The following is a 14,163-nucleotide window of genomic DNA, read 5'->3' on the forward strand; positions in this document are numbered from 1 at the left end:
CATCATCAACAACAACCGTCGGCAGGCGGGAGTGACTTGCACAACGCACTCGCACAACCCGCGCTGGCCGATTGTCCGCGGTTGAACAACGCTGCTGTTGAACTTCGGAGCTCCGGAACGAACGTGCAGTGTAAACAATGTAGCACCGGCGTTTTCCACCGGAACAGTGGACCCTGGGGGGAGGCTGGGGGGGGGGAGGGGGGAAAAGGCCACAATTGGAAATCGCCCGAGTGTCTGCCGAAGCACCTGCGCACGCGGGCCCGAAACCGATCGGGCACGGAAGGGAATAGCCGGAGCTGGAGCACCATTATGCTTATGATTATCAAATGAAATTGAGCTATGCTTCCTGTGAGGAGGAGGAGGAGGAGGAGGACCGATGCCAAGGGGATGTTGAGTGTCCGGGTGGGCGACAAGGGGGCTGCGGACGGCGGAGAGGGGTAGCGAAAAATTGTGATTTACGGTTGTTGCCTTTCTTCCTTCCTACCATGGCCCTGGAGTTGGGAGCGATTGGCGATCAGGAAATTACTTTCTCACACCTTTTAATTTTTCGATAAAGATCCAATCCATTTGCCACACATCACCGGCGCCGTTCGCCCGGTTCGGTTCGGCCGCTCGCGTAATGAAGTGATCGGCTGGCACCCGGCCTCATCAGGCCGAAAGTTGAAACTCCACCTCCCGGGTGCCGGCGCTGGGAGGATTTCGGAGGGCCTAATCCGAACGTCCAGCCACCCGAGTGGGCCTCTCGACGCCGGACGGGAAACGGCGTGAAAATCTGGCATGCGTTCGGGGCGTCGTAGCTTCGAAGGCGTTGGTCGCCACGGCACTTCCGCTGCAGCGGAACATTTCCATGGGGGAACCGGGGAAGGGCGTTCTTGATGGCTACGGTCTAGATCGTCGTAATTGAGACCGGATCGGGGGGACGAATGTGTGTATGTGTGTGTGTGTGGTGGGGGCTCGAGGCGAATAATTGAACCTCCGGTTCGGGACGCCGAATGTCCGGGTCCGGGCCTTTCCCGTTGAAGGGGCGAACCACCTCGTTTGTGGCCGGTGGAAAGCTGGAGGACCATTTTCCTCCGAAAACCCAATCGGCCATGGCCGATCAGACAGGTGGTGGAGGCAGTGGAGAGACAGAGAGAGAGAGGGAGGGATAGAGAGTGTTATTAGGAAAAAACTTTCTACCAAACTGATCCGATGACTATCTCTTGGCGGTAAATTGGCCTGAGCCGCGAGCGGAAACGCGAGCGGGCTGGAAAGGGGAGTGGGGCTCGAGGAAGGAGGCACCAAGCACCGTAAAATCAAACGGTACGGACCTCCGCGCACCAGATGAACGTTACACGATGACAGTACCATACGGCTTTTAATGACAATTTACGGGTTTCGGGTTGATCTCGATTTGATTAAGCCACTCTCTCGCAAGCCCCGATGCATGCTGCAGGACACGAGCATAGGCGTCGCTTTTGCGTGGCCACGTTTCCGCCCGGCTTAAAGTGTTTCTCTTCCGGGCACCGTCGGGGGAGGGGGAACCGCGGGGAAAGCTGGGGGAAGCACTGGCGGAAAAGGGAACACACTTGTAGTGCGGGCAGCACTTGATCGGACGAGTGTTTGAAATTCTGTTGTGGCGTTCCAATACATTATTGTTCGCTAGGTTGCGGGGTACCTGCGGTGAAGGACTATGCGCCACAGCCGGTCTATCATGCGACCAAAAGAGATAAAAATAATGACATCTATCAAAAACATATCCATGCGTTCAACAACCCAACCATAGATTCGAGCTTCGTACGACGAAAATTTAAAATGAATGTTCCATGGTATCAAAAGTAACAATTATTTTGAAAACAAACCTAAAACTATCATTAACAAAAGTAAATGTTAGAACAACCATGGCTGCATTAGATGTTAGCAAAAATTTGGATTTAAGGATTTGGGTTCAATTTTATACTAAGGTATGATTACCAAACTATTTAATTTGATGTTATCGGATTGAAAAAAGTATAAAACATTTGCCTTTCTTTCTGTACGCGATCGCGAAATCAGCTGATGCAAACTAACATGTGAAAGAGAAGTAGTTAAAACCTAATTCGAATATAATAAGTAAAAATAACAGAGAAACATTGGCTAAAAAAGATTGATTTTTTCTTATTAGGAGTATAAAAAATATTTTAAAAAATATGGAAAATATTTGATGATCACAAAGCGGGCTGAAAACAATATTTGGGACTTTTTCTTACTTGAATTTTGTTGACTACTCACTAATCAGTAGAATTTCTTCTATTTTATCTTTAATCATTTTAAAAGCTTCATTACTTCATAAAGCAAGCATAAAAATATTGAATTAAAGAAACGAATAATATTTTAAATAAATTAGGTGAAATTATAAAACGATATTGATTGCGATCAGTCGGGATAAATAAAGATAGGCAGATTTTTTTTGTGAATAATGGTTAGGTTAAGCGGACAGTTTATTTGCTTAACATTTGAACTCTTGTCAAGTCGTTTTGGATGAATTGGATGCATGTGTCAAACGTTTTCGTTGATATAAATGGTTTTTAAAATCAAAACAAACGACCGTTACTTACCCAGTATATTTTATAGATCGTAGGTCTATGAAAATGGACGATCGTTTATTTTTAATCATCCTCAAAATTAAACAAATCCGTATGCGGTTTACCTAATAATACTTGTAGCATGTCTATTCGCACGCACCTATCCCATAGTGCGACCGCTCGAAACATGAGTTGAACCGTGCCACATTTTCAAGTGCGGGTGGAACGCGTATCGATGCAAATGTTGCACTTGCAGCCGCGATGCAAAGGCCGCCTGGTGTAAGCGACACCACCCGTGTACGTACGGGGCAAACCTGTCCTCCCGGTTCAGCTTACCCCGGGGCAGCCCCTTTCGCCCCGCAGACCGAATCGAGCTCTCCCACGCCAGATCCTATCGGAAAGGCGAACACAAACTGCGCACAGCGCTCGAGCGTCAAGCAGGGCTTCGCAGTGTCAGGCTTTGGAAGAAGACTGTATTAAATAAAATTAGCATTATCGAGAAATTTAATCTGCATTGCGCTGAACTTTGGGTCGCGCAGGCCGTTTCACACCGGCCGTGGAGCAGAAGGTTTCGGTTTGCCGAGCAAATAGCGAAATAAAGTTGTAGGTCCTCCCGGTGCATTCTTTTAGGCCTCTCTGCACTCTGGTGGACGACCGTCGGCTGCATAATGATATGCAAACGATGCTGCGCCAGTAGTCGACGGTGTGCGGTTGCGTCGTTGCGCCGATCGGAACCGGAGGCGGCCGAACATCGTTGGCCAGGAAATGAATGGAGTGGCAAAGGGCGCAAAGGTTGTGCAGATATCTCGCTCTAGGGTTCCGCCAGTCGTCCTGCCCGGTGACGAGGTGTCAGGCAACGTGTTGCCGTTGTTGAGTCGGGTGTATTGGCATGTTTTGGCCCTCATAAATGTCGGTCTCTATATGAAGGCGTGCGGCACATTGTTGCGCAGAAGATTGTTCTACGGATAGTGGATAACACGGGTCAAATCTGGTAGGAAATGGAAACGAGATGTCACGTTACACACGGGATTAGCCTTATCTGATAATCGTGCCTTCATATCGCATCGTTGGACATTTTGAGTTATTACTATCTATCTACTTCAAACAACAAAGTTGCACAATAGTGCTCCAAGTACCTCACAATTGTAGAATTGTTTTTTATTTGTAAGTAGAGAGAACCTGAAGTGGAAAACCAGTTTCTCCTTTATTATTTTTACGCCATGCGCTCAAATTCTGCTATTCCTATTTGAATTAAAGCTCTTCAACAGTTTCTATCCAAAGTAAATCTAAAGTAAATCATAAAACTCTCGTAAAAGTAAGGTTAAATCCATTTTGTTAACTTTGTCGTCGAACCCGCCTTAGTCCCAAATAGTGTCCATTTTGAAAGTGTAATCCAGTCGCACCAAAAACGAAACGTCTAAGCTTGTGTTCTTCTTATATGTATCACTTTTCTCAACACGTTCTTGATCAACTTTATTTAATCCTTAACATTTGAGTGTCCGATCTTACCTATTCCGGACATACAGGTACAGATCGACCGGTAGCCATTACTTCTCATATTTAAACAAAGTAAAAGGTCACGCAACGCGATCGTACACATTTGTGTACCGCAAGCAGCACGGCTTGGATGTACCTGTTTTTTTTGTTTTTGCTGCCAGCTTCTGCAACCAGTTCCCTGTCCGAAGGCAGTTTTGCCTGCTGAGCAGGCTTGCTGAGCGTTCCATCGCGGACCGACCATCGCCTACTCGCTTTGTTGTCCTAGACATTGAGTTCAATCCATTCGCCTCACAAGATCAAGGTTACGGTAACGGGCTTAGAGTGTGCAGAAATACTTCTGCGACCAGAATGGGGCATTTATTTTTGCGCAGCCATTTTGCGCACATACTTGCTTGCGGACTCGGCTTGCGTGAGTCCACCATCGACGATCCGATTGTTTCAAGCGCAGATCTTTTACGAGCATCCAGCGACGTGCGAATGATGTGTTGCGATTGTGACATGAAGCTGATTCGGATTCTTAAGCCGTACAGTTGACCTATTATTTTATAGTTCAAATTTACCAGAATTCTTAGTTATCCCGTTCAGCTCCAGATCATTTAATTTGGACGATATCTGTTGCATACTGAAAAATAAGCATTTAAAAGATTTGGCAGGAAGAGTTGAATCAGTCAAGTTTTTAGAAAACAATAAATAAGGAAGTCTGCATAAGTGATGTTAATGTGCAGTTTTTTCTAATACTATTCAATAAAAATTAATTGAGCTGATTTACAAAACTCAGTAAACCCAGGTTGAAAACTGCAGACAAACAGAACTAGGAACTAGACTATCAAAAAGAATTTAGAAACAAGCAGAACATAAAAATAACGAAACGGCAAGAGATGAATGAAAACATAAAACAAATAAATAAAATGATAGGATAAAATTAACAATGCAATTACAACAAACCAGCAAAACAAGTAAATTTAGGCGTTATGTTCGTTTTCTTCTGAATTTATCTCTGCAAATTTAAACAGTTTTCGAAATTTACTGTCAAAACCCATCATTGTTCAAAGAGACAGGAATAGGGCATTTTTTCCCTGGCTGAATGATTGTATTTAATTTGTCGTGATTTTAGGATAGTTCAGGTTTGTTAGGTTTATAAAGCAGGCCATAAATCTTAGGACAAGATCTTTTAAAATTGGCAAACGAGTTTCAAATCACATGATTTCCCCCCACGAACACTTTTCTCCAGTTTTTCACCATTTCTCTTCAGTAAGAGGGTGTATTTCACTTCTGTTCCATTATTGTCACACTTGTTGCCAGTTTTGCATCGGTTCCATCCGATGGCTCTTCCACTGGTGGAGGTTTCTTTTTATATTTTCGCTCACACCACAGAATCATTTGCCGCGACGTTGACGATCGTTTGTTTGCCGCTCAAATTGTCTAATCGCCGCACGGTGAGAAAAACTTTTCCACACGCTCACATCACCCGGGCAACCGGGCGTTCCGGGTCGTTCCCGGGGGTATCCGTGCGGATGGTGATTATGGTGCGCGCATAGTTGCACACAAAAACCCATCGTCAATCGAAGCGATATGGATGGTGACGGTCCAGCCCACCGTCGGGAAAGCGGAAAAGAATGGGCCCGAAGGCAAAACTCTCTCGCGCGCGCTCGCACAACCAACATAAATCGATCTAATTTGGTATTTTCTCTGCTCTCTTCTTCTTACTTTTCCTTGGGGTTCGCATCGATTGCGCAGGAGAAACAACGGTTAATGAAGATTTACCGCAACGCCTCGTCGCAGCAGCAGCGGCAGCAACAACGGCAGCAACGGCCGCCGTATCGCCATCCTCGATAGTCCTCCTGGCGCAGAAGCAGCACAAGCAGAAGCAGCGGCAGCAGAAAGGGCCGCAGCACCGCCACCAGTCGTCATCAAATCAATCTCGGTCGTCATCGGCCTCATCAGCGTCCGTGTCGTCATCGGCCACGTCTCCGCCGCTGTCGTCGCCGTCGTCGTCGCTGTCGTCGTCTTCGTCGCCTACGCCAACACCGGCGTCACCGATCTCCCCGCAGTCGCCGGCCCGCCCGCCCGCCCGCAGCCGCGGAAAGCGGAAATCAATCACGCGAGCGACGCGACCCGCGCCCTCCAGCCACCCACCGTCGCTGCACGCCGCCAGCAGCGCCATCGCGGCTGCCCTCGAAGCCGGTTCGGTGGCTACCAGTGCTAGTGCGGCCTCGGGTGCCCTGCTAGGGCTCGCCAGCCTGCACCGGCTGCAACGGCGACCGTCCCCGCCGTCCGCGTTCGATTCCGCCTGCGATGGACGTGCGCTCGACGAGGGCAATGCTGCTGCCGCTGCACGACCATCACCACCTGATCTGCTGAGTGGCAACGGCGCGCGAGCGGAGGAAGCGGAGCACGGCAGCGTGAAAAACTATCACTTCGGTGCTATCGATACGCGCGTCCTACGGCAGCACCAGGCAACGCTGCACTCGCTGGACAAAATGCTGAGCGAGCGCATCTACGATCGGAAGAAGTATCTGAACTCGCCCACGGGCGGAGGAAGCGGAAGTGGGGGCGGTGGCGGCGGCGGCGGTGGAGGTATCGTGCCCGCGTCGGCCAGCGCCTTCTACGAGAAGCTGCGCAATGGTGGCGGGTCCGCCGGCGACGGCCCGGGAGGAGCGGGGGCCATGATCGAGTCGCAGCTGAATCTGATCAAGAACGGCGGCCCCGGAGGCCCCAACGGCACCAGTGCCCATCTCAGTGCAATAGCGGCTAGCATTATTAGCAATAACAATAACAACAGCAACAGCAACAACAACAACAACAACAACAACAGTAGCAACGGTAGCACCAACAGCAGCGTCGTCGGCGATGGGAACGGCAGCACTTCTCTCGGTGGGAATGGCAGCAACGGTGCGCTGGCGTCACCACGCGGCAGCAGCGGCAACAGCAGTAACCAAATCACTAGCAACAAAACGAGCAATAGTAGCAGCAGCAGCAACAACAACAATAACAGCAACACGAACAACAACAACATCAGCAGCAGCAGCAGCGGCAGCATCAAGAGCGAGCGGCTCAGTCCCGCCAACAACGATGCGCAATCGATGGCATCGAGGTAAGTTAGTAGAGATGGGCAGTTATCAGGACCTGCGCCTTCGGCGGGATCTCAATCATCAAGACACATCGGACATCCTCGGGTTAGGCACGGAAGAATATATGACCTTTGCGAATTGTCAGCTATTCGCCTTTTTGCTATCTTTAAATCGGATTATAGCATCCTGAATCTGTTGAGGGTAAGTTGGACGATGTTGGTTCAAATAGCCGAGCAGACGATCGTTCGTATTCAAACCAAATTTTAGATCTCATGCTTAAGGAATGAGTGATTTTGTCATTCTTATTCTATTCAGATTATTATATCTCTTGAACCACTCAAATAGGTTTGTTTAATGAAACACAGATAGTTTAAAACATACAACGCCCACGAGGGTGTAGTTTGACGCACGACATTTTACGTAACAAATGTGAGCAAGCTCAATATCAAATGTTAATGAAGGTCTCAATATCCTAAGAAAGTTGAATTATACTTTTAAATTCTGGAGTACCGAGAATCGTGCGCCGGAGTAGAAACTTTAATTTTTCCTGATTATTGGCCGATGCATTCGATCAACTTCTCGTAGTGACTCGATTATCGTCAACTTGTGTTTTTTTGTTTAAAAAATCATCTCAACCATTTATCAGTTTTCATTTATATTCAGAACATCTACTGAGTGATACTTAGAGTAAAACCTTCAGGGTAAAGACTGCTTGGAAAGAATAGTTTTGGATTGATGATGATGAGTCCTACCTCTTACCTCAACAAAGTTTATTGCTTTATTTGCCAGCTTCTTATCTATTAGAGTGTAGGTTAATAAGATAAGAATGCTTTCAAACAATTATAGGCATGAATTCTACGATCGTTTACTCTTGTTTTTGTATCTTCAAATAACAATAACAGACAACAATCAGTTTCACATTTCTTCGTAGATTTGGCGCTAGAATAAATCCAAATTTAATCAGTGATCAGATGAACTTCATATGCCGTTGTGGTTGCAAAAATTGGGAGACCCGGCTTCTGACCTACACATATTCTGGCACCTGGGGAGTTCACTGGACAAAGATCCAGAAGTATCTATCTTGATCTCCCCGTCTAACGTCTTGACCGGAACGTAAAACCTTGCCATGTTATATTTTCCACTTTCTTGCCTATTCATCCTGTCGCTCCGATGTCTGCACCTTCTGTTCCCTTCCCTGTACAGGTTGTGGCCGGTCTGTGCACACCCTTTGACCAGTTACGGTAGCAGCCAATCTAGCGCACACTTTGCAACAGATTTATTCTCCTTCCCTACGCTGGACCGGCTGCAAACGCGATCACTGTCTCGAGTGTGTCCAGAGTCGAGCATTCCCGAGCTGCCCGACGGTAGCCTGCCCATTCCAGGCATTGATCCCCGTTGCCCTCCCCAGTCCCCAGTGGCTTCCGTTGCTCCGTGTTTGCTTCTGGTTCGGTGCGGAGCTTATGTGTCATGTCTAACTGGCTTGCGAAGCCGCTAGTCGGAGTTTTCAGATGACCGGTCGGTTTGCTGCTGACCGCCTCGCTCTGCAGCGCGATCTCGTGACGGCAGCAACATCATTTGTCAGCAAAACGTGTGGTCCAACGTGTGTGTGTGTGTGCCTGCCTGTGCGAGCACGAGTATCCGTCGTCGTCGGCCCATCGTCGACGTCGTCGTCGTCATCGTCGTCATCGTCATTGCCGTCGCTTTTGTACGGTTCGGGCTTTGCGACTGTTAAATTTATGACTAATTTGATTTACAAGTTTGACACGGACATGCGTGAAACGACCTTTCCGGTGGAGCGTGGAGCGAACGTGGACGGCCGCAACGGACAGGGACGGACATTCGGAAGCACTAAGTAGCGGTCGTCGGCAGTTCGCGGCCGGGCTTCGGATGGTCATGTTTGATTACTTTTACCTTTCCCCATCATTTACCGTATTTCCCTCCCGTGGCACACCGCCCGCCATCGCCCTTGGACCCCCGCACGGTGGCTCCCGGATTTCATCGCCGGGATGTTGTCGTCGGGAATGTTTTATCGCCTCGCAGATACCATCGAGCGGTGGCTGTCATGGCCAGTGCCACCGATTTGCACCGATAGCAGCCCGGCGCAATCATCTCGCTCGACCAGGGCAGAATGCTGGGCCGAGGAGAGAAAACATCGGATCCCGGTACACTGGTAGCACGAGGCAAGAGGTCATTCGTTCGAGTTTTGGTAGTTATGTCTCAACATCATGAAGTGAGTTGCGGACATCGTAATTTACAAGACATTCTTTGCAAGGACTACGATTGTTCCGGCTTCTGCCTTAAATTCGTGCAAACTACCGAGCGACTTATAATTCTGCCGGTTTATCATCAGATACTGTTGTTTGAAGATAACTTATCGAAGTTGAATTCCAGATGATAAAAGGAACTAATGAAAACCCATCTTTAAGGGTTATAGATATTTTAGGGGTAAATATTTTGTGTCATTTTACCAGCTTTGCCGTTAATTTTAACGATTGTAGTACTTTTGGTAGATACTGTTTTTACTTCTTCTGGTAATACTGAGCGTTCTAAAACGAGACTCCTACTTGTACGATTTCTGCTATACATATAACCTTGGAATGTATGACTTTTCCAAGAAAGTAAAAATGCATGTAGGGGATATAAAGCGCACGCAAAAAGGGTTTCAAAATCGTATTCTATTCTATTTCAAATGTTATTTTCAAAACAATATAATTTTTTGTTCACGTTGTTCCAATGTTTATCCCGCCTCAGAATTTGGTGCTGTTGCTATCAATTTCTATCGAAAAAGAAAAGATATTTCAAGCAATGCGCTAATCCATACTGTTCCTCATTCCTTTCACACATCTGCACGTCTCACTGATGCTTGTACCATCTCCAAACCGGTGCAACTCGATTGAGTTGAACTAATTTTAACAAAGTCTTAATTTGTATTTCCGGACCGCAAATGAATCCGCTGCTTAAATGGCGCCGCGGCTCAATAATAAATCCAATTGGCTTGGCGTTCCTTTTCGGCAGGAACTTCGCCTGTCACCGGCGGGCTGGGAAAAGGGGGTAGGCTGGTAGGAAGAAACAATTATCCCTTCGGGTCCAGTGGGGCGTTAAGACACGCAGTCGCCTCGGCTGGGTGTGACAATCGAACTAGCGAGCAGGTATGGGGAGAGTAATTTACCGGACAGTCGCACGGATGATTGATCCATTTCAAACCGTTACATCTGACCGTTCACTCGTCTTTCATTCTAATTGTCTGTGGCCTTTCCCTATTCCCAACGGAGTGTGTGTGTGTGTATTTTATGTGCCGGGCATTAAAGTCAGGCAGTGAAATCAGTCGGCAGGCTGGATAATTGAGGCACAGTGTGCAGTGTGTCGCAGGTGGATTAGTAAATTTGTCATAAACATCAGTCAGCAGTCGTATAACCGTGTTTTATAGTACGACAAGTGCTTCTCAACGCGCGGCCATCGAGGCGGTGGTTCCCCGATTCCCCGCCGCTTGTCGTGGCCGTCGTTTTATTGTACCGATCGGTCCCGTCCTCTCCGGAGCTGCTGACCTTTTGTTCCGAGGCGATGATGTGCCTCGATCTGCGCCTTAACGGTGCCTCGGTTTATGGCACGCTGGGAAGCGGGAACGAATTTGGGTTGATTGATTAGATGGCGTTATGGCGGAGCGTTGAGGATCGGGAATTTGACTGTGGGTTTCAAACCCCCTACCCGCTCCGATCGCGCACTAATGTTTGTTATTGTACTTCTCGACAACGACGCGACGGATAGGCATACTTCACCCAAACGAACTTTTAATAAATCACCCAGCTGCAATGGCGGGTGCTATAATTTTGTGAGTACGTGAGGTGTGAAATTTCGAACCAGATCGTGAGGCCACACACAACCCATCTCCAGTGCAGTGTGGCACTCGAACCGTGACCCGGTGCGTGTCTGGCAGGGTGACACATAATTAAAAGCATATCAAACCACCTCGCAGGTGACAGGTTCTTACCGTTCTGGCCCCGTTCGGAGGTGTGCGTGGCCGCGCGAGGGTCGTATCGCACCGTGTCACACTTGCTCATCAGTCTCGGTTATTGAACTTGAAAGTTTGATCGTTAATTTCATTAAGCTGTTTGTTCGGCGAAGCCGGTTTCCCCGCGTTCCGTCGAGGAAAAAAGAAAGCCAGGAATCTCGGAAAGCGAGAGAGAGAAGGAACGCCGCCGAGATCGGTTGAGTCGGATGATCGCCGATCAAGGTGCACCGTTTTGTTTTTCCGCGTGTCGCTGTCGTGTTCTGTCGTGGCCTGTGGCGCATCGACACAAGAAAGGATTGCCTCGGCTGCCATTCCAGAGAGCCCTCGGGGCGCCACGGGGACGAAATTAATTTTTCTACGTCTCCACACCTCCGTGGGGCGTTGTTTTGTTGCCTGCGCAGTTCTGCTGAGTTCTCTGGTGCGCAGTTTTGCACCTTGTGCGCCGCCTCGATTTGTTTACCCCTTTTTCCCGTCCGATGTGTCACTTATCTTGATGTCGGTTCGTCCGTCCCGGGCGTAATTAGTCAAGTAATTCATATTTCTTGCGCCCATTCTCTGCCGTTGGTTCATTGTTTAATTTTTATACTTTATTTTTCATTTCCCTCCGGCTCGTTCCTTGCATTCCCCACGCTCACGAATCAAAGGTCGCGGAGTGTGACGCCGTCGTCCTTCTCCGGGACGCCACCGCAGACGATGCACGCGAGCGATGCCAGCTTCCCCAGCAGTATTCCGTCCGGTGGCTTACTTCCGTCCCCGAACTCGGTCGGTGCGAACTCCGTTGGGCGACCCGAATTGCAGGCGCGCAACTACTCCGACTTTATGCGCAGCCTGGCCGCCAAGTACAACAACAACAACAACAATAACAACACTAATGAGTAAGTCCACCGACATCCCCTTGTGTTGTCCACCACGCGGTGTGAGGTTATTTAACTCTTCTCTCGATTCTGCTTTCTTCCCGCTCGCAACAGTGTATCGAATATCAAAAATTCCTTCCCCGAACCAAAAATGCGCTTCACGCAGCCGAAATCTTACATCGAGGGCTCGCTGAGTAGCAAGAAAGGCAGCCCACTTACCTCCACTCAAGTAAGTACCTCACGGTGCCCACCAGCTGGGGATCTGCCCGGCGGTGCTCTATTGCCTCCATTGGGCTTGACTGACTTGGGCCTGTTCCTTCTGTTCCGACCTGCAGGTACCTAATCCAAGTATTATGACGTCGCTGTTTTCGGGACTTCCATTCCAGTCGGCCGTCTTTCCGCCCCTGATCGACATGAGCAGTACGCAGGCGCTCGTCACGCTGGTAAGTAGGGGGTTGGACCCGGGTGAGGTCTTGGGTTGGGTTGGGGCGCCATGGGGAGGTGCGATTATTCTTGTGATTCCTACAAAGTGGTACTCGTTGATTGGGATTGTAATTATTACAAGCAGTTACTGTTCGAAGAATTGACCTTTCTGATCATGTTGTTAGGATCCTTAAGGGTTTCTGAAGTTTGTGTGAATGTTTATTTGGAACGGAGAAATGTAATTCTTTACATAACTCCGGGTAGAATTAGTAAGTAAAATATTAGCTAATTTTGACATAATTAGAAATCAAAAGTTATTGTAATAAAAACTTAATGTTTTCCTGACTGGTAAAGCAAGTTATGAGATGCAACGACCATATTATTCTAATTACTTTTCAAAAGATCAAACGAAGCATTTAAATACAAGTTCAACTAATTCCGTGGGACGAAACGGCTTTATTTTTATTTTTGCAAGTGTCCAATAAGGCATCTCTTTCTGAAGATCCATTAATTATCTTTTTCTCAACTGTGTTTAGCTTTTCCAAAGAAAATGATAAGGAACGCGAAAAAAGTGCTGTCGCCAATATATTACATCTCTCAATGTTACCGATTTAAAAAAATATATTTTGTCAATTTATCATACTTATTTCTTTTGATATTACAAATTTATTTGTAAAATTTGAACAATCACTCAATAACTTCAATAATTTAAGTCTTCTTAACACTGGTACACAAAAACTACTCTTTGGACAAACTAAAGCTGTGTCTCTTACGAACAAAAATACCAAATTCTCAAATGCAATCATCTGAATATAATTTTCTCAACCATAATAGAATGAAACTTATATATTAGTGATAAAGATTTACTAAAACAAAAAACATTATTTAGGCATATGAAAAAATATCAAATTATTCATATTATTCAAAAATAAAATTATTTGCTTCATTGTAATGCCGGAAAACTGGGCAGCGATAAAACACAATGAATTTAAATAAAAAATAGATTAGAATATGTCTTATGTGACCAATTATAATTTTAGGTAAGCATAAAATGATGTATCTTTTAAAAATTTTCTATATTTTTTACCATTTCATTGTCAATCAGGCTCGGGCTGCAAAAGAGTCCGACATTCACAACATTCTCAAGACGGACACGGGTGGCGGGCTGAAGAAACCATCCTCCCTGTCCCGCGGTTCCTCTCCTCCTGCCACCTCCACATCGCTGACCAGCCACCACTTCCCGTCCCCCTTCACCACGGGCTACCTTCCGGGGCTGCTGCCGAACCACCATCTGGCCAGCTTCCCGTCGCAGCCCCCTCCCTCGGCGGCGGGGCTCGGTGGCCCGCTCAAATCGCCGTCCCGAGCGCCGGAACCGAGCGCCCTGTCCACCTTCCCGCTCGACCTGAGCGCCTCGACCCCGTCGGCCAGCAAGCGGATAAGGCTCTCGTCGCCGACCCCGAGCCGCCACCAGGAAACGTCCCCGGCGCCCAGCTCCACCAACAGCCAGCCGTCCGCCGACGGTTCGCTGGATCTCAAGGCGACCCGGAAGTGCCACGCGCGCGTCGAGGAACTCGGTGCCTGGACGGTGGACAACGTGTGCGACTTTGTTGCCAGCATCGACATCTGCGCCGAGTACGTCCAGGTGAGTGCCAAGTGTCATCGAACTGCGCGCGCGCGCGCTGTTTCAACTCCGACGCGTCCACTATAACGGTCCCTCGGCGCGGTTGCGAGAAGATCCTACCGTCCACCACTCCCCCCCCGTCCCC

At 48.0% G+C, this 14,163-nt stretch overlaps 1 protein-coding gene across 1 annotated transcript in view; it reads left to right on the forward strand.

Annotated features, from left to right (window-relative positions):
* Positions 1 to 14,163, forward strand: part of LOC131265499 (probable serine/threonine-protein kinase DDB_G0267686) — a 62,570-nt gene that overhangs the window by 22,466 nt on the left and 25,941 nt on the right. The window contains exons 2-6 of the mRNA XM_058267772.1: positions 5,778 to 7,134; positions 11,765 to 11,995; positions 12,089 to 12,203; positions 12,310 to 12,417; positions 13,503 to 14,039. Coding sequence (XP_058123755.1) covers positions 5,778 to 7,134; positions 11,765 to 11,995; positions 12,089 to 12,203; positions 12,310 to 12,417; positions 13,503 to 14,039 — 2,348 coding nt within the window. The remainder of the gene's footprint in view (positions 1 to 5,777; positions 7,135 to 11,764; positions 11,996 to 12,088; positions 12,204 to 12,309; positions 12,418 to 13,502; positions 14,040 to 14,163) is intronic.

This window comes from Anopheles coustani, chromosome 2 (genome assembly GCF_943734705.1).
Source record: "Anopheles coustani chromosome 2, idAnoCousDA_361_x.2, whole genome shotgun sequence".
Classification (NCBI taxonomy): Eukaryota; Metazoa; Arthropoda; class Insecta; order Diptera; family Culicidae; genus Anopheles; species Anopheles coustani.